Source organism: Sphaerodactylus townsendi, linkage group LG11 (assembly GCF_021028975.2).
Source record: "Sphaerodactylus townsendi isolate TG3544 linkage group LG11, MPM_Stown_v2.3, whole genome shotgun sequence".
Lineage (NCBI taxonomy): Eukaryota > Metazoa > Chordata > Lepidosauria > Squamata > Sphaerodactylidae > Sphaerodactylus > Sphaerodactylus townsendi.
In genome coordinates this window covers 23,265,837-23,284,994 of record NC_059435.1, presented here as the reverse complement: position 1 = coordinate 23,284,994, position 19,158 = coordinate 23,265,837, and the positions used below count along the sequence as shown (strand labels likewise).

General features: G+C 43.2%; 1 protein-coding gene across 7 annotated transcripts in view; it reads right to left on the bottom strand.

Moving 5' to 3' along the window:
- LOC125441354 (calcium/calmodulin-dependent 3',5'-cyclic nucleotide phosphodiesterase 1C-like) overlaps positions 1–19,158 on the bottom strand; it is a 185,575-nt gene that overhangs the window by 58,735 nt on the left and 107,682 nt on the right. For all 7 annotated transcript variants that reach the window (XR_007245830.1, XR_007245831.1, XM_048511891.1 and 4 more), the window contains 6 exons: positions 18,221–18,287; positions 11,416–11,532; positions 10,145–10,285; positions 6,244–6,344; positions 4,566–4,694; positions 711–812 (listed from right to left, as the gene is read on the bottom strand). Coding sequence is in view for 5 of the 7 variants with exons in the window: in XM_048511891.1 (XP_048367848.1) it covers positions 711–812; positions 4,566–4,694; positions 6,244–6,344; positions 10,145–10,285; positions 11,416–11,532; positions 18,221–18,287 (657 nt within the window). In the remaining 2 variants the exon portion in view is untranslated. The remainder of the gene's footprint in view (positions 1–710; positions 813–4,565; positions 4,695–6,243; positions 6,345–10,144; positions 10,286–11,415; positions 11,533–18,220; positions 18,288–19,158) is intronic.

Genomic DNA, 19,158 nt, shown 5'->3' with positions numbered 1-19,158 from the left:
ACCCTCAAAATGTTTGCAAAATGTTTTAAATGTTCTGTGGAGAAAAAGCCAGTGTCTGTCTAGTAAATATCATCCCATGGGTTGGTGATGACCTGGTGCTTGAACAGGGGGCTACCAGCTCAAATGTTGCTTCTCCTTATGGAGTTGTAGATGGAACTCCTGTTTCTTAACGGAGGCCCCCAGGTCTCCCAAGAATGATTTGCAACTACTAAGCGGGAATAATGTAGCAGATGCATTCTTGAAAGAAAGGAAACAGCCCCTTTCTTTCTCTTCTACCCCAGTGCTATCTAATCTGAAGCTAAAAGCTGTCTTTCAGCACTAGGAGGGAACATTTGTGATGCCTTTAATGTTACCTCCTTGTCATATAAACAAAGTTCATAGAATGCTGGTCATATGATGGGGGAGAAAGTGTTCCTGCTTTGGCCTCACGTTCAGTGGAGCAATAAAATCCTTGATCTAATCAAGTTGCTATGATTCGGTTTCTTTTCATCTATGCTACACTGTTTTGGACACTTTGCTCCTCTGGAGCAAGTATGTGTGTATTTATGAGTATATGTGTGGATTCAATCAATATGAACAGAAATAGGCACAGACGTGAGAAATGCTGGGTCCCTCCCCAAGAGAGATATTTTTTGCAGCTTGTTTAATGAAGTGGCAAAGTACCAGCTGTAATCCAGCCCTGCGCTGCACAGTGTCACAAGGTGACTCACCCTTCTGGCTGCTGCAATGCATTCTTCATGGCTTTGATTTGCTGGAAGTGACAGGACATATCTGTCGCCAGCACCATCTCAATCACCAGAGTCCTGAATTCCCTTTTGGGTTAGAGATTAAATCAAGGGGGGGGAGGGGGAGAGAAAGGGTCAGAAACATGTAAGAAATACACTTTTTTTTGGTCCGTCTATCTCCAGATTACTTATGACATTCTCACTCTACACTCCAATGTGCGTCATTGAGCACTTCACATTATCGTTTTTTTAGAAGGGCTTAAGAGCACGGAGGCGTATCGGTCACAAGTAGCAGACCTGGAATGAGCAATTGAGTTAGCTGATGTTGCCTTGCTTCCAGAGAGATAGCCTGCTGCTTCTCAGAAAATGGCATCGGAATGTTCTGTCTTCCACGAAACGTGATGTTCCAGTACCAAAGTGATTCCAGAGAGGCCGAAACATATTCCAATAGTACCCCTGGCAATCATTAATGATTCTGGTGGCTCCCACTCCCAATCCACTGGCCCCAGCAGATGATACAATGAATGCTAACTCTCTACACAATGAGGACCATATTTGGGGAAACAATTTTGTCCTGCCTCCATGTCGAAACTGAGCCCCATTTCAATATTTAGGGACTCTTAAGAAACTTTCTTTTGAGTATACCTCTGCCTTGTACAAGTGAAACCCAGGATATTGTATTTTCAGGACACTTTCATTTCTCCCACAAAGTTTTCCCTTTTAAAGAATTTTTCAGGGTTATTTGTGCATCAATAAATCAACATTATACAGATACGTATTATACACATAGGTATAAATGACATTTGTTGAATGTATAAATTCCATATTAAAAAAAAGTGTACACGTTACAAAAAAATGGACAGCAAAAAGCAAAGAATGTATTTGGCCATGCTGGTAGGGGCTGATGGGAATTGTACTTCCTGAACATCTGGAGAGCCGCAGGTTCCCTACCCCTGATCCAGAGTCATACATAGTGCAACTCTAAACAGAGTTACACCTTTCTAAACCCCATAAAATGGTGTAACTCTGCATAGCATTGCACTGCCAGTGATGTTCACATCAGTATAAGGACTAGAACAGCAGTATAAGGACTAGAACTCATGGTCCTAGTCCTATACCTCAACCACTGTGTAGTACTGGCTATCAATGATAGGGGATCAAAATAGTTGACAAAACTTCAAACAAATCTAAAGCAAAGCAGAATGGGGAATGTTCACTTGTCCCTAACTGACTGTAGCTGTGATAGAGATTAAATTTATTTTCCAAATATATACCAAACAACGTTTCCTAGACATCTTTTCAATCTTGCATTTGCCACTACAGTTTTTCTGCTATGTTTCATTTAATCAAACTGCATGGAACACGGGGCTGCCTTGGAAAACTGTCCAGAAACATCAGTCAGTTCAAAATGCAGCAGCCAAGCTCAATCAGTTGAACTGAATTAATAGAATTTCAAATACAATCATGAATAAAAGTATGAAACACATTTTGAATGGAGTTTCATGCAGCTACCACAGTTTTACAAAATCCAAAATCCAATAGAGACAAGAACATCTTCTGGCAATATTAGAATGTCAGTTCATAAGAAGAGCAGTGTTGGATGAGGATAAGTATCCATCTCTCCTGGCGTTCAGATTTCAACAGCAGCCACCGCAGAGTTTTCTGGAAAGCCAGAAACTGGGCTCAAAAGTCACAGGCAGAGCATTTTGAGAGACACATTCAGAGCTAAACATATGTCAAAAAGCTCCTGAACGTATGTCAAAAAGCTCCTGAATATAACCATTATATTCCAGCTCCTCTCAAACTATTCCGTGCTTGGACCACCATTTTTCTGCTCTGCTCCCTTAGAGCTCCTCTCAGATTTATTTTTCCTCTGTTTAATAGGCTCGCTGGCCAATCTGATTTGGTGCTGGCCCAAATGCTAATCTCGGATGAAAATTCATGGGTCTCAGCACCAACTGCAAAATCCATCACACCTTGCTAGGCTAAATTTCATGTGTTGACATTTTAGAATGCTTAAGGGACTTATTTGTGCATATATCTCTGTGTTATGTAAATTTTAAGTCTAAGTTTATCCAATGCTCTTGTTGTATTCTGTATTCCATATTAATAATGGATTTGAAATGTTGCTTAACAGAATTAGTTTCAGAGTTGGTCTGTGTTGGCCTGCAGTGGAATATGTTGGTCTGTGGCAGAATAGGTAGATTCACGTCCAGATCTGATTAAAGGAATTTTGACTCTCAAAATCTTATACCCAGACTTACATCCGAAAGCTCTTGTTGGCATCTAAGATGCTACTGAGCTTGAATTTAGCCGAAAAAATTAGGAGCAATAACACTTTGAAATGATGAGTTGAATAATTTGTGTGTGTGAATAACTTGCTATTGTCGAAGGCTTTCATGGCCGGAATCACTGGGATGTCGTGCGGTTTCCGGGTTGTATGGCCGTGTTCCAGTAGCATTGCCATTTTGCCTGCATCTGTGGCTGGCATCTTCAGAGGATACAGCCCATAAACCACACAACATCCCAATAACTTGTTAGTTCTACTACTGATGCAGATCCAGCTTTTTCCGATGTAGCAGTTCCAATCTCAGATTCTGCTTCTTCTTCTGTGCCATCCACAAGGTATTTATTTTATTTATTTCATTTATAGCCCATCTTTCTTCTCCTTTGGGGATCAAAGGATTAACATTGTTCACTACTCCTTCATTTTTAACCCACAACAACTCTCTGAGGACTTGGTTGAGCAAACCTTCCAAAATTGTTTTGCATCTGACTATTTCTAATATTTATCCAGCTCTGGCACAAGTTACAGATATTCCATGTGAAACTTTTTGCTTAGCTGTCCAATGCAAATTGCACTAATCTGTAGTATGTTTTTCCATTTATATCATTTCTATACTATCTTTCTCCCTGATCCTAAACAGCTGACATCCTTTTCTCACAAAGTAAGCATTAACTTTTGATTATGCATATTGTATGTTGTAATTAATTAATTAGAAATTTTAAACAATATATATTGTTCTAAATATTTTGATACATTTTACCTACAGAAGGAACAATATCTTAATGTATTTATTATTGAATGAATTTTATAACAACCATTTAACAACTATTATTGAATGAATTTTATAACAACCATTTATTAATATTACGTATAATGCTTATGTTTAATTTATACTATAGCTCTGGAAATATATTTACCCTTAATTGGCAAGCACATAGATATATACTGGTGAAGTATAGACCACAAAATGGGAGTAGACCTGGAAACCCGTCATGGAACTATTTGGACTTGAGACTTATGTACTTGGAATCTTGCTCAGCACTGTACAGAACGGTTGCTTTGATTGCAGACTGAGTATATGTGGACTGCTTATGTGTTTCCCATATGCAGTTATGTTACTGTTATATGCACTTTAGTTGGATAGACATGCACTTTTACTTGATTAAAATTGCACATGCATGCACTTTACATTACTGCATTGTAGCTTGAAGTGTGAGTGTTTGCTAGTATTAATTACCTTGGTTTTTCCACACTCCATTGTTATAGCCCAGTTGTTCTGTGAACTCTAATGATTAGACCAGCTGACAGCACTATGTAGATACAACTGTGGTACTTGAACTGTTTATGGCCATCTACAACAACTTAATTTTTAAAATAATTGTGGCTATCGCTGATAGCCTTTAGCACATTTTGAACACTACTTGTGCCTTCAGTTACCTGCCAGCATTCTGATCCTCTGAACACCAAGGACCCTGTCACTGATCAGTTGATTGTGGGGGGGGGGGGGTACACTTGCAATAATCATGCTGATAGGTGCCGGAAGGGACTCTTACCTCCAATCATCCTTGGAGAGGTTAGACAAAATGTTCATTTCTTCATCATCTTGCAAAAGGCGAAAAGCTGCGCTAAGGTGGTGGTTTTCCAGCACAGACCGGTCATTATAAAGAATGGCTGTATCTGACCTATACATTGAAAGACTCCATTTAAGTATACATGGATGCTGTTTTCCTCCCACCCCAGAAAGAACTTTCACATTCAAGATTCATTATGAATTAGCTTGGCAGTAAAAAATATTATAAAATAATCTGCCCAACTGTCAATTTCTACCCTCTTCATTGTTGTGTGAAGGAGGGCATTCCCCATATCTGTAATCAGCCTGTCAGTCACTCTGTGGGTCTGATCAAATGTTAATCGGCCCATGTGGAAAGATGGCAGTTTTTCACATAACAGGGGGTAACTTTTTCAAGCCATCATGTGAAAATGCTTTGGGGGGCTTCAGTCGCACCAGGCAGTGTTTCAACTGCCTTTGCACCCATACCAATACTTATGCACTCTCTCCCGCTCCCTCTACTGAATAAAATGGAGCTTGGGTTTGAGAAAACTGGCTTAGGATTGGTCCCACACACTCAGGTTTTTTTTTCATGCTTAGAAGGAACCATAAGCTTTGGTTAACAACACCCTCTTCGTAACAAAAGAAATCTAAAATAGTCAACTTTTCCAATCTTGTTATCTGGGAACAGCCTAATCTAAACCGTTCCTATGGAAAATTTCTAAAAATGGATTCATGTCCAACTTAAGGCCAGAATAAGATACTGTGACATACCATGCCACCAGAAACAACAGCTACATATATTGTTTTAAAATTCTGCTTTGTAACATCTAAACCAAGGAGGAGGAGGAGTTTGGATTCACACTCTGCTTTTCTCGCCTGTAAGAAGACTCAAGGTGGCTTACAAACTCCTTTCCTTCCTCTCCCCACAACAGACATCTTGTGAAGTAGGTGGGGCTGACAGAGTTCGGAGAGAACTACGATTAGCCCAAGGTCACCAAGCAGGCATCATGTGAAGGAGCAGGGAAAGAAATCCAGTTCACCAGATAAGAGGCAGCCATTCTTGTGGAGGAAAGGGGAATCAAACCCAGTTCTCCAGATTAGAGTCTGCCATTCTTAACCACTGCAAGTTATGCATGCATTGAAATCTTGATGTTCTAGATCATCTTTTCTTCTTGGCAATGTTCAGGGAAAGGCAGAACATTAATGGTGGCAGCCACATGGATGTTGTAATGACAAGTTCTACCCCAAGTATCTGAAGACTTTGTTATAAGGGATAATTGATATGTAATAGTTAAGACTACACACCATATTTATCCGAAATGAAGATGGTACTGAAAAAGGTTTATTGCTACTGTATATAACAATAACTTGTAAGAGAATTTAAGACAGCCCTCTTTTTTTCAAGACATGCAGCACGTAAACAGATTAATTAAATACTTAAATAAAGTTCACTAAATTCAAAGTGATTCACTTATCCAAAATGGTCAAAATCAGATTTTAAAATCAGATTAAAGATTGCTAATTGGTTAAATATGAGACTTGGGAGCTGAACTTCAGCTGTCAGAAGCAAGACCTCGATTTTCTGTGGAAAAAGCCATGCGTACACTTTGAATTCATCCCACAGGCTCCCTTCTCCACCCCTTTTTCGTTCCATTGTTGATCATTCCTAATGGTCTCACCGTGTCTGAATATGGAAGTTGTTGGTGGTTCCAGTGTGCTCATAGTCATGGATGGCAGCTGCAAAGATCATAGCAAAGATCTCCAGCTCGGTTAACCAGTGCTGAAACAGAGAATGAAGAGCAATCAGAAAACTCATCATTTTTCACAAACATTTTGAGGAGTTATGTTTTGCAATGAAAGCATTCCCTGTTAGCAAAATACATTCCATTGCGATGCCTTTTCATGACAATCTCCTACTATTCCAATTCAAGAAAAGTTATGTAGACATAGTATGCCGTATAGCATCAAGTCATTGATCCAGCAGGTTCACTGTGATCTGCTCAGGCCTCAGATAGAAGCCTCAGAAAAACCTCACCAGCAGAGACTCTTTTAACTGGAGATGCTGAAAAATGAACTTGGAATTTTCAGCATTCAAATGATCTCCGTCCCTGGAGTGAGGAAGGGGAGAGAGTGAGGGGTGGCATGCAAGGGAGGGAGGGGAGGGAGGGGAGTAAGGGGGGGCTGGCATCTGGACATGGCCCACCCACCCTAGCAGAGGGAGGGGAGGAGTGAGGGGTGGCATGCAAGGGAGGGGAGAGATAGATAGAATGTTCCTTTTCTGAAAAGTAATCCTGCATTAGAACAGGATAATGGATTCAAAGATTAACACGTACAAAAGATAATCGATAGGAAAGAAATCATCAAACAAAAATAAGGGAACAAAAAAATGGAATCCAACCATGAGTTAGTATTTTTTGCAAGTATTTCATGAGCGGGAAGATTTAATTATCCACCTAACCAACTTGAATTGAAGTTTAAAAATGTGTTTGTACAGAGATGAAACAGAACTACTAAGATGCATTTCTACATTTCAGATGAAGTTAATGTATCTTGAGACAGCAGAGAGAAATGCAGCAAAGAGAAAAAATGAAGCAATTATAATTACTTAAGTATATAACAGCCTGATTAGAACAACTGAAAGGAACTAAGCTAGAGAACTGAATTAAATTGTAACCAAACAAGAAGTGAGATCTATCAACAGCTAGCTGGTCTTTATTAACATCAAAACTTACTTGCTTTGTGTTCCCTAAAATTTCATACTTTGCCAAAACTATTTTGTTCTTGTAAATAAAAACTTCATTTTTCATCATTTTAAAAGTTATGAAGCCTATAGTGCCTAAGGCCGTTTCTGCACGGCCCATTTATGACAGCCTGGGGGCGCCAAAAAAGGCGCCCCCAGGCCGCCGTTCGCACAGGCGCCGCTGCTGCAACGCAGCAGCGGCGACCTGACTCCCCTTCCCTCCCCCCAGGGCGGCGTCAAGCCGCCCTTAACAACAACCCTTTAAAGGGGTGTTGTTGGGGAGGGAGCGTCTTCCCTGCGGCGCGGTGCGAACCGCGCCACCGGGAAGACGCTGTCTCCCGTCTCCGCCCTACTCACTGTGTCCTCCTCGGAGGGCAGCGTGGGCGGGGCTGCGACGCCCCGCAGGCGACGAGGAGGACACCGTGAGTGGGGCGGGGGAGGGCGCAGAGGCGGCTCCGTGCGGAGCCGCCTGCCGGCCTCCCCTTCGCCTGCTCGCACGCTTGCGTGCGAGCAGGCTCCCGCCCCCACGCCGGCAGAACTCCTGCCGGCGTGGGGGCGCCTCCTGGCCGTGCGGAAACGGCCCATGTTTTTTTTATTTCTGAAAGAAGAGAAAGGGTTAATTTAGTGTTTCCTAAGCGTATATCTCTGCCTGTCTGAGAGGTGCCCACTCTGAGCAGATGAAGAACATTTTTATTCTTATTCTATAATAATTCCCTGTCTCATTTCCCTCTGTGATTATTATCAGTTTTGAATGGTGTATAACAAAGGTGATTTGCTTATTAAGCAGCCATCTAAGCATAGGGGTTTTTTTTTCAGTGTAGCCCAAAGACAAGTTGCCTAGAGAGGCACTGTACTTCCATAATTAGACACCTTCAGCGAAGAAACAGTCTAGTGATTTAGAGAGGGAGAATATCATGTGCCTTCTTTCAGCAGGGCATGCACTGGCTCTGGGTCAGAGGTATAGACCCTGGCTTTGAATCGGAGGTACAGACCCTGCTAATATTATTGCTATATTTCCTTTATATTTAATTCTGTGGAAGTCTGCAGCCTTTTCAGTTATGACCTTCTGCTATGGAACACCCATTCACACCCAGGATCAACATCCCAGTCTGACCTTAACAGTAAAATGAAACCCAAAACACCTTCTGTGATAATAGAGTATGTCTCCCCAAATCCTTGCTAGGGCTTCACTGATTTGCTTTATTACAGCTTACCGAAAATTCTGCTCAGCACTGCCAATATCTTTCTAGAAGTGCTCTCAGGAAATGGTATGGCTTTCATTACATTTTCTGCAGCTGAGGCCTGTAATTGGGCCTTAGACAGGCAGTGCTGCCCTTAAGGTGGCCTACAGCTTCAGAGTTATTACATTAACAAAAGGCCTGATTTCAGCCAAATTGGGGGTGGGGGGAACTGTCTGACTTCATGTCCAAGGTATTTCTGATCATGAGTCAAATTTGGCTGTCCTGCTAACTAACAGCAAAGTAAATTTCACACAGCTGAAGTTACCAACTCTGGAACAAGAGCTCCTCCACAACACTTACATCTTTAGGGGGGGGGTCACCTTTTCTCCAATCCAAAAATGGGGGAATTAGGTAAAAGTTTCTTCCAAAAGGACCAAAAAAATGAACTGTTTCCCCAAAGTTTGGGGTGGGGGTGGGGGTAGATTCAGCACTTCTAGGGCTGCGTGCAGAGTGAGAAGTTGGGAATTTCTTGGAACATTTGCACAAGACATATAGGGTCTGGCAACTGCTGAGACGATTTCTTGGTAGCAGGGGCCCTTGCTGGTGATGTAACAATGTTGCCAGATACCCTGTTTCCCCGAATATAAGACATCCCCTGAAAATAAGACGTAGTAGAGGTTTTGCTGAAGTGTGAAATATAAGGCATCCCCTGAAAGTAAGACGTAGCAAAGTTTTTGTTTGGAAGCTTGCCCGACGAACAGAACACAGAAAAATAAGACATCCCCTGAAAATCAGACATAGCGCATCTTTGGGAGCAAAAATTAATATAAGACACTGTCTTATTTTCAGGGAAACACGGTATGTGCTGATGACATTTCTCATGCTCTTGAAGTGACATTAGCATGTCACCAGGGGATGCTAGGGAGGCTCTGGCATTTGGGGAAAACTTTATGGTTTAACAACAGTTTTGCCCAAACGCCAATATCCACTGGCAACATGCTGAGTCACTTCAGTGTGCTTGGGGAGTGACCTCAGTGTGCTGGGTGCTGTCGATGCCCCTAATTTCTCACCACTACCACCTCACCCACCAGCAGAACAGTGACAGAAATCCCTGCTGGCAGCAGGGGAAAATGAATGCATGTAGACCATTTACACTCGGTGTCTTTCTTGTACTATGAAATATATTGTTTTGCATGCTATGGCAACTTCCTGCTAAATGAGGAGCAGACTAATGTGAATTCACCCTTTCTCTTACAACCTCCAACTCTCCTCTCAAGGTGTTTGTGGGTTCTTCTGTCCTGGGTTCTCACTGCTAGCTGAGAAAGGAGACAAGAAACTCTGCTTCTGCTAATGGAAATGCCTTCTGTCAGTTGGCTACTCACTTTCCAAACACTGTTGACAAGGCCAGCAGTATTTTCTGAATTCCAGAGAACAAGTCAAATTCTTAACACAGATTTCACCATCACATTGTAATATACAGTTTAAGGCAGAGGGGAACAGCTTGTATGGAAGAGTTCCATTCCAGTGCTCCCAAATCCTGGAACTTCTGATAAGTTCCTTGAAACACTGCCTACATTCTCACTACACTACACAGAGCTGAGCATAACACCCGCAGTCGGCTCTACCCACAACAGTCCATATTGTGATGTGTCTACTTACCACTACACCCGTCTTAAAAAGGAGGTAATGAACAGTCTGTGTGACATCGGCTGCATGCATTAGGTTATGATACGGATTTTTGTGTTTGCTGTAGCCAACCTCCAGAGCTTCAACAAAGGAGACTAGAGCAGAAATTGGAATCTAAATATAAACAGAACAGAGGAAGTAAAGCTGCTGAAACAATGAATAAGTCATTTTTAACCTTTCTAAGGAGCAAGCAACTACACAGGTGAGTCCAAATTTGGGTCCCTCTCCATTTAAAAGTGGCATTTTTAGAAGAATCAGCTTGGTAACGTCCTCATATATTGAAATTCCTTCAGTTTGCTCATACCCACAGGAATTAAAGACACACATCTATATCAAAGAGCCTCATCCCAAGGGCTTCAGGGAGTAAAGGGCTTCAGCTAAAGGGCTTCAGGGAGTAGTGTGGCCCTCTGCCAGCATGTTCACCCTCCCCAGGCACTTACACTGGCAGGTATCTGAGGTTACCTTTTTTGGCCTTCAAGGCCTTGTTGTTCGCTGTGTTTTGTTGTTGTTGTTCTGTTTATGGCAATAAAGGCTTGGCTTTGCACCTGCATGCCACCATGGCCGTCCCCAGCAAGGTGCTGAACACAGCACCAGCATTTCTGCACCCCACCCAGCTACTGCTCCAGTAACCCCAGCAGTTTAGGCTTAGGACTTACACCACCAAAAAAGTCCATTAAGCCCAATGGGGGTTTCCCAGCAGAGGGGAGTTTGTTTTGCATTTTAAATCTCCCCACACCACTGGGAAGTCTCCTTGAGAGAAGCAGGACAGCACGACAGTGGCACCGCGGCCGGGTGCCCGCCCTGTTGGATGGGGCCGCCTGTCTTACTCCTGTCTATCACCACAACTAGAACATTCTAACTAAATCACTAGACAAAGGTGTTAAAGTCCGTTCCCCCCCCCCCCCGCCAGTGGTGGGATTCAAATATTTTAACAACAGGTTCCAATGGTGGTGGGATTCAAATAATGACTGTTAAAAAGTATTTTAAAATATTTTTAATATCACTTTTTTAGTTTAAGTATTAAAATATTAATACTTAATAAAAAATATTGTAAGTATTAAAAAAGTGAAAAAGGAAATTTTAACGACAGGTTCTACAGAACCTTCGGAACCCCCTGGATCCCCCCCCCCCCCCCCCCCCGCGTAAAGGCAGTTAAGAATGCAGATGGAACCAAGGCACAAGTTCAGCAATTTGTCTTCTTTCAGTAAGCAACAAGACAGCAGAGAACCAGGAGGATTACTGACCTTGAAGCGGCTGATCAAATCATAGCGCGTGAGCAATTCATAGAAAATGAATTTCAGTGCATGGTCCCCACTAGCATCGTTCAGTGCAAAAACATCAAAAGACCACTTGTCTACATTCTGTAAGCAAAGGGAAAAGGAAGCATTAGTTTGTATCTTTTTTTCTTCTCCTGTTGCTGCAAGGAAAAAGCAATTGGTCAGAGGTAAAGGACTGTTTGCTTCTGAATGATTCAATATAATGCGACCAAAACGGTTTCTATCAGAGCCTGTTCTGTGTCTTAGAATGTCAGCAGTTTTAACCAGCAAAGTACACTAAATTAGTTCTTTTCCAAACATTCATGATCAGTTGCAATAACTCTAAACAACTAATCTTCTAAAAAACACAGAATCCTGCCCAGATTTGGAAAAAAGAACAGATAGAAAGAGAGGTCCTGGATCAATATTTGATACTTAGAAACGGTTGCAAATTTCTCTCTCTCCCATTTCAAGAAATGTTACTTAGGTGCAGAATAAAGTATGCTAGTGGGTTGAATACTGTCCTTACTACATTCTATATTCTCTGTAAGATCCTTGTATCATTTCTCATACAAACAGACCTGTTCCTAAGATCTTTTGTATGTCTAAACTAGTTCAGTGCTAGAACAAGGCATGTCAGACAGACATGCACACATCCCATACATATGAATAGCAAATTTTTCAAGTTTTTCATCAAAGCAAAAGTGAAACCCAACAATAAAAGTTAGCTTCTACCTTCTAGAGCAGCCTGGATAGCCCAGCTTAGTCCAAACTCATGAGAACTTGAGAGCTAAGTAGAGTTGATCATGGTCAGTGCTTGGATGGGAGACCATCAGGGAAGACTGGAGGTGCTATGGAGAAGGCGGCAATGGTAGACCACTTCTGCTCATCTCCTGCCTAGCACACCCTATGGATGTTCTAGACAGGGCCACTATGAATCTGTTGCAACTTGATGGTATGTTCTTTGTCTACATACCAAACAATACTAAGAACATAACTGAAACTAGTTGCTCCCAGGAGACACAAGGAGAAAACCTTCCTCTGATGTTATCAAGCTACAGTATTCAGAAGTACTTGCTTTTGAGTATAAACATTTCATGCTGTTTTGTAAGTTTACACTGTTTGTGGCAGGTGCACCACATGATGAGTTGTTCATATGTAAAGGATACTCACATAGCACAGATTGAGCAATTTTCTACACAGCAACATATTTATTTCCAGAAGCAATGGTCTGTTCCATGCAGCACAAAAAAGACCTCTGTGGGATGTCTTAAAAAGAGTAACTGCCTCTTTTCACTCTGCACATCCAAACTAAGATGTCCAGGGGACATATTTAAAAGAGACAGCTTCTGGTGTGCTTTTCAGAGAGCAAAGACATCAGAGGAGGAAAGAAGCTGTTTCCCACTCAACCATTTTACTCTTTGATCAGTTTCACCTTCAGCTTGTGCCTATATTTTGTGTACAGCTGAAGGGATTCTTCCTACTGCCATTTGCTGAAGGTTGCCCCAGGATGTTTGCTCTGCAGGCTCTGATCCTGGGTGCCTGAAAAGTACCCAGTTGCATTCAGTTGTTCCTGCCAATTCTGGCAGTATATGGTTTCTCTATTTTCATTTTATTTCAGAGGAGCTATCTTTGAAGATATGCAGACATGCATAACAGAATCCTAGCCAACTCAAGAGAACTCAAATAGAAAAGCATTGAGACCATGAAGGATGGGTCTATTACCCATTGAGAAGCACACTTCTCACTGATGGTGAAGAGAATTTCTTCAGCTGCACACAAAATGTTCAGTGCAAGATGAGGGTGAAATTGACTAGAGAGCAAAATGGTCAGGCAGGAAAAATAGGACAACTCCTGAACTCTGCATTCTGCATAGCCAGGCAGGAGTCGTCTTGCAAGTGGCTTAAGGGGAAAAGTTACATTTTGAAGTGTTCTCCAAAAAAGATGCCTTGAATTAAATTAAGATGTCCTGAGGATGTCTTGGGAAAACAACTGTGCCTTCCCAGGACACCAATTTTAGTATCCCCAGGAGGTCTTATTTAGGCTGTGTGGAATGGACCAAAGATCTACATCTACAGTGGCACAGCAAAAATTTGTCTGTTCTGCATGAGGAATAACAATCTCATGACAAAGAGTCAATGGATTAGTAGCAGCTTTGAACCCATAAAAGTAGCTTCTCTGCCTTTTAGTTAAGAACAAATATGTGTAAAAGTGGGGAAATAGTTCAAAGAAATAACCCACTTCACATAGATCAGCTCGGGCTGTTTCTGCACAGCCAAGGGAGAGAGCCTGCATCGGCATTAATCATGCTGATGCAGGCTCTGGGGCCGTTCGCACAAATGGCCCCATGGGATGCGCAGCTGTTGGAGCAGGCTCCACACAGCTGTGTATTCCCCTCCCCGGCCCCAAACGCCTCCTTACCTTCTGCTGGCAGCCGTCGCTCTGCTGTCGCTCTGAGGAGCCCAGGGAACACACCCCCATGGCCAGAGTGACGGCTGCAGCTACGGAGGCCAGGGGGCATGTCTCCTGGCCTCCTCGGAGCGACAGCAGAGCGATGGCTGCCAGCAGGAGGTAAGGAGGCATTTGGGGCAGGGGAGGGGAATACGCTGGCTTCCACCCGCTGCCATTCACATGGCAGCGGATGGAAGCCAGCGTTTGCAGGAAAACTCGCTCCCTGCCAAAACGGTATTTTACCGGGCTGAAGCTGTTGCTTTCAGCCCATGTGGAAACCGCCTCAAATCTTGGAAATCAGCAAAGCTCTTCCAGCAAGCTTTTCTTTTTAGAAAGAGAGAGAGAGAAGAGTTGGGATTTATACTCCACTCTTCTCAACCCTAAGGAATCTCAAAGCAACTTACAAATTCTTTCCCTTCCTCTCCCCACAATGCGCACCTTGTGAGGTAAGTAGAGCTTGAGAGAGTTTGAAGAGGACTGTGACTAACCCAAGCAGGCTTCGTGTATAGGAGAAGGGAAACAAATCCAGTTCGCCAAATAAGAGCCCGCTGCTCTTAAACACTACACCATGCTGGCTGTTTGCTTTGATAACAAGACAATTGCCTCTGGTGATTGGCTACTACATATAAAACCTCTTCATGCAACTGACAAACTAGACTCTGGGCCCAATCCAAAGGAGGGAGGCAGAAATAGCTTTTGCAAGTGGTGTGACCTCGCACTGATCTATTTGCCCACTCTGCCAGCAGAAGGGGCACCCCTGCTGCTGGAGAAAGCATATGCACCTGCATCCTGCCACCCCACAGCTCTGCGGCAGCAACACCCAAAAGTAGGCACTGCCACACAGTTATGCTGGCATCCAAGAGGACACGAGCATGTGGGGGGGGGCACGTTGGGGTATTCCCAGGGGTGGAGCTAACTTTAATCAGCTTCCACCCAGGCTTCAAAGCCAGGAATGCTGCAGCCAGGGCTTTGGAGCTAGGCCACCCAGAAGGTGGCATATACATCAGAAAGGTGGCATAACTCTATTGAGCCCTATAGACTGATTTCTAAGTGGCCAGGGTTTTCTTTGTGTTGGCTGCCTCTCCACAACCACCTGAAAGTCCTCAAGAGGCAGTGTAGTGGCTCTGTCCTCGGCTGCCAGACACCTTTGGATAGGGCACAAAAACAAATTTTTGAGCCTTTAAATGTGCCATAAGACTCTTTTGCTATTTTGGCTGCAGGAGGCGACCCCTGCTACAATACCCCCCTACCCCCTACCCACCCCGGAATTTGCACACAAACAGTACACCACGTGGCAATAGTTGCCAAACTGAACAACGAGTTAAACTAGTGTAATTTTTTTAAAATCGCAAGTTCAATCTCTTTTGATATTCAATAATCAACTGTCAAATAGTAATTAAGTATATTAAGTAACCACTCAGTACAGTATTCTCTGTTTACATAACTACGATAATGCCAAATGATTTTTATGTGACTTTTTGTTGCAATTTTTAATCAACTAAAATTCAAATGTAGTAATGTAACAAATGATACAGTGGCAAGAAAACAAGTCTTTCAATTATGTTGCAAATCAGACTGACAGAGCAATTTTGCTTAACAGCACTGATGCATTATACATCTGATTATAATAAGAATATCCTAAGTGCAATTTGTCTGAAATTTTTGCAAATGTGTTTTCAGACTAAGCAAACTCCATTAAGCAGTCATGAAACACACACACACGCACGCACGCACACACACACACACACACACACACACACACACACACACACCAAGTTGCATCTATTGCCTGACTTGAAAATAACTTTCTGAAAACAGGAGTAGGTCTGAAATTTTATCTGGTTGTTTCCTCAAAATAACAGTTTTTTCCAACAAGGGTAAAAGATAAAATAATCTGCGGAAGAGCATTAGATTCTTTTGGATGCCAGCAGGACACCTCACCAACTAAAATGATGAGTTAGAACTCCACAACATATGCTACATTCGTTGCACAACAAGCTTATCGCTAGGTCACACTCTCCCAAACTGCTCAGCCATGTTTATTCATTCTGGTGGTTGCCTGCAATTCAGTAGGTTTTTATTAAAGGAATAGTTCTTGATGTGTGTACTGCGTCATATTTTGCAGCTCTAAGCACAATTGCTGAGCAAAGTCCATCTATTACATTTGGTTGCCAGAAATGCAATATAACTGATAAACAGAGTGGTTCTCCATATATTTATTTAGTCCAGAAAGATGGTCTTGAACATAGGAGCAAAGTAGCTGCCCCAAGCATAAGGAAGCAATCTGAGGCCTTAGTAGACAGTGAACAGCACATCTTCCATCCCTTTTACTCAGTTCTGTTCAGAAAGACTATTGGAAAACAAACAGAACAATTCTTCTCCATGTGTGGCATTTTACTGGCTTGAACTCAATGGACCATTCTGACATACATCAGGCAAGCTTTATGAAGGAGGGCATTCCAAAAGCACAGTCACCATCAAAAAAGCCCCATCCCTAGTTGCCACCCACCTCTGCAACTGTGGACATAGATAGTGGGACTTGTAAAGACAATCTTAATTTAAGGGCGTATGGGTTTAAAGTGGGAAACAAATATTTGAATCCTTGTTCATGGCAGAACACCACTTGAGGATGGCACATCCATTTAAGCGTACCCTCTTCTGCAAGCCTGTACAGCTCTAGGAAATGATTTGCCATATGATCTGCTCTATGCACTTCAATGCATTGTGATCACAGCGCTGTTTAACAAGCCCCGGGCAGGCTATTATTTCACTTGACTCCCAGGCAAGTTCCAGTAGAACCTCTTTGAAAATTCTCAGCAACTATTGGCTAATTTACCTTCCACAAGCATGGTTTTCTACACCAAGGTTGCATTTCCTTGACAATGCAATAAAGATTTGAAGCCTTAAATTGGAGTGTTCCCCTTCCCGCCGCCCTGCATGTGCAGCCTTTATTGCAGAACAGTTCCAAAATGCTCCAAGGCATTCTAATAGGGTACTAAAGATGTCTGATTCTCATGCAAACAAATCTATGGTTGATTTGGCTCCAGCACAAGCAATTCCACAGACACCGTTTGAAAACATTACTTGTCTACTAAGACTAAAATCTACTGAAAATGCCAGGCACTTAACACCAGAACTTAACTGGAGCTTGGAATGCCAAAGCAAAAACTCCTCATGAGCTGCAACTGTCAGAAACTCCAGCACCCTCAGAGATCCGAGGCTGGTATCTACTCTAGTGATCTACTATGGAGCGAAGACATTCAAGTTGTAATGCCTCTGTAGATAGGCAGCAGAATCAGCTCCAGGGCAGCCATTTCAAGTAAGTTGCCTACAAACACATTGGAGTATTAAAATAGAAGAAGAAGAGAAGAGTTTGGATTTATATCCCCCCTTTCTCTCCTGTAGGAGACTCAAAGGAGCTTACAATCTCCTTGCCCTTCCCCCCTCACAACAAACACCCTGTCAGGTGGGTGGGGCTGAGAGAGCTCAGAAGAAGCTGTGACTAGCCCAAGGTCACCCAGCTGGCATTTGTGGGAGTGCAGAGGCTAATCTGAATTCCTCAGATAAGCCTCCACAGCTCAAGCGGCAGAGCAGGGAATCAAACCCGGTTCCTCCAGATTAGAATGCACCTGCTCTTAACCACTATGCCACTGCTGCTCCTGTCAAGATACAATAGTGCACTGTTGCACTCATGTTAGTGTAGCACCACAATACTCAGGTAGTATTCACAGTCCTGGATGTTGTTCAGTTCTCCATTTTCCACTGTTTACCTTTGGCAGAATGCTGTTATCCCCTTTATTTAAGCTGTAGAGAACAGCTAAAGTGTCTCAGATTTTAGACTTGGCAACTGGTTCTGGGGGAGCCTCAGGCCGTGAGTGCTCAGGACTCCCTCTCCTGCCAACCCCCTCCCCCCAATCCTGCTTGCTCACCTGGCAGCATTTCCCTTACAGCTCATCTACACATCCTTCCCCATCTTCTCACTTGCTTGCAAGCCCTCCTACTGCCTATATTCCAAGTCACATGCACCAGATCTTTACATGATGGGGCTAGGTACTGCATCTGGCTGGGACCACAAAAATCAAGCACCACTCTCATACACCCTTCCCCTTGTGGGACTGATCAGCTCATGCAGTTGAGAGCATAGGTGGTGGGAAGGTTCATAAGTGAGTATGGGAAGGGCTCACCAATTGGTAGGACAGCAGCAGTAATAGCAGTAAGCCCCAGAGATTGCCTCACGCTGGGGGATGCTGATGCAGGCCCTGTGTGACTTCAAATAAGCTTGGGAGAAAATGAAAGGCAGAGTTCCAGTGCCCTTTCAGAACTCAGAGAGACCAATCCTTACCTTTAGCACTCCAATCACTGCTGGTGGGTAGCTAAGTCCAACCATATTGGATGTTCGCCTGTACATCCTGCCAAGATAAAATGAATTAATGAACCTTTAAAATTTTTTCTTTGTACATGTGAGGTAGATTCTGCAGGCCCATCCTGCCAACCATCACAGCTTTTCTTTACTAGTTGGTCACAGCAGGATTCCCACCATGCAGTTTTTCTTGTCGGGAAATCATAGAAGATTTGATCTTGTGCTTAAAAAGCAAACTGGTCCATTCCGCACAGCACAAATAACACAACCTGAGGACCCCAAAAAAGTAAGAAAAAACTAAGGCAGTCTGTGGAGAGCAGGTCTATCCAATGCTTCTCAGCGGCCAGTAGAATAGTCCTCTGAGTGGATAAGATTCTTGAATGCGTGTCTGCATGGCTATGAATACAGCTCCTCTGAATTTTTTTAAAAGGAAAACTACAGTATAAACTCGCGTATAAGCCGACCCGCATATAAGCCGAGGCACCCATTTTTACCTAAAAAAACTGGGACATTTTATTGACTCGTGTATAAGCCGAGGGTGGGAAAGATCCATCAGGAGGAAGGGCTGAGCTGGCAAAGGAGCCACAGTTGGAGGAAAGGAGCGCCCCAGAGGCCTTTGGGAGGCTTTTTAAGGAGGGGCGAGGCGGGCACGCACGGGTCTGGGGAGAGAGAAAGTGGCTGAAGGCAGGAGAAAGCGAAGCAGAGAATGCCTCGTCCCCCTCTCTAACTCACGCTTTCTTTTTTGCAGGATCTAAGTTTAAGGCGTAAGTTTCAGGGAAGCTGCCGGCTTTCTTTCTTGCAGGCTCTAAGCCTACAGGGAAGCTGCCAATCGGGGCAGCCTGTTCTATGGTTTTCTTAAAAGGGCAATGCAGCATTGGGCTCCACGTGGTGTGTGTGTGTGTGTGGGGGGGCGCATATAA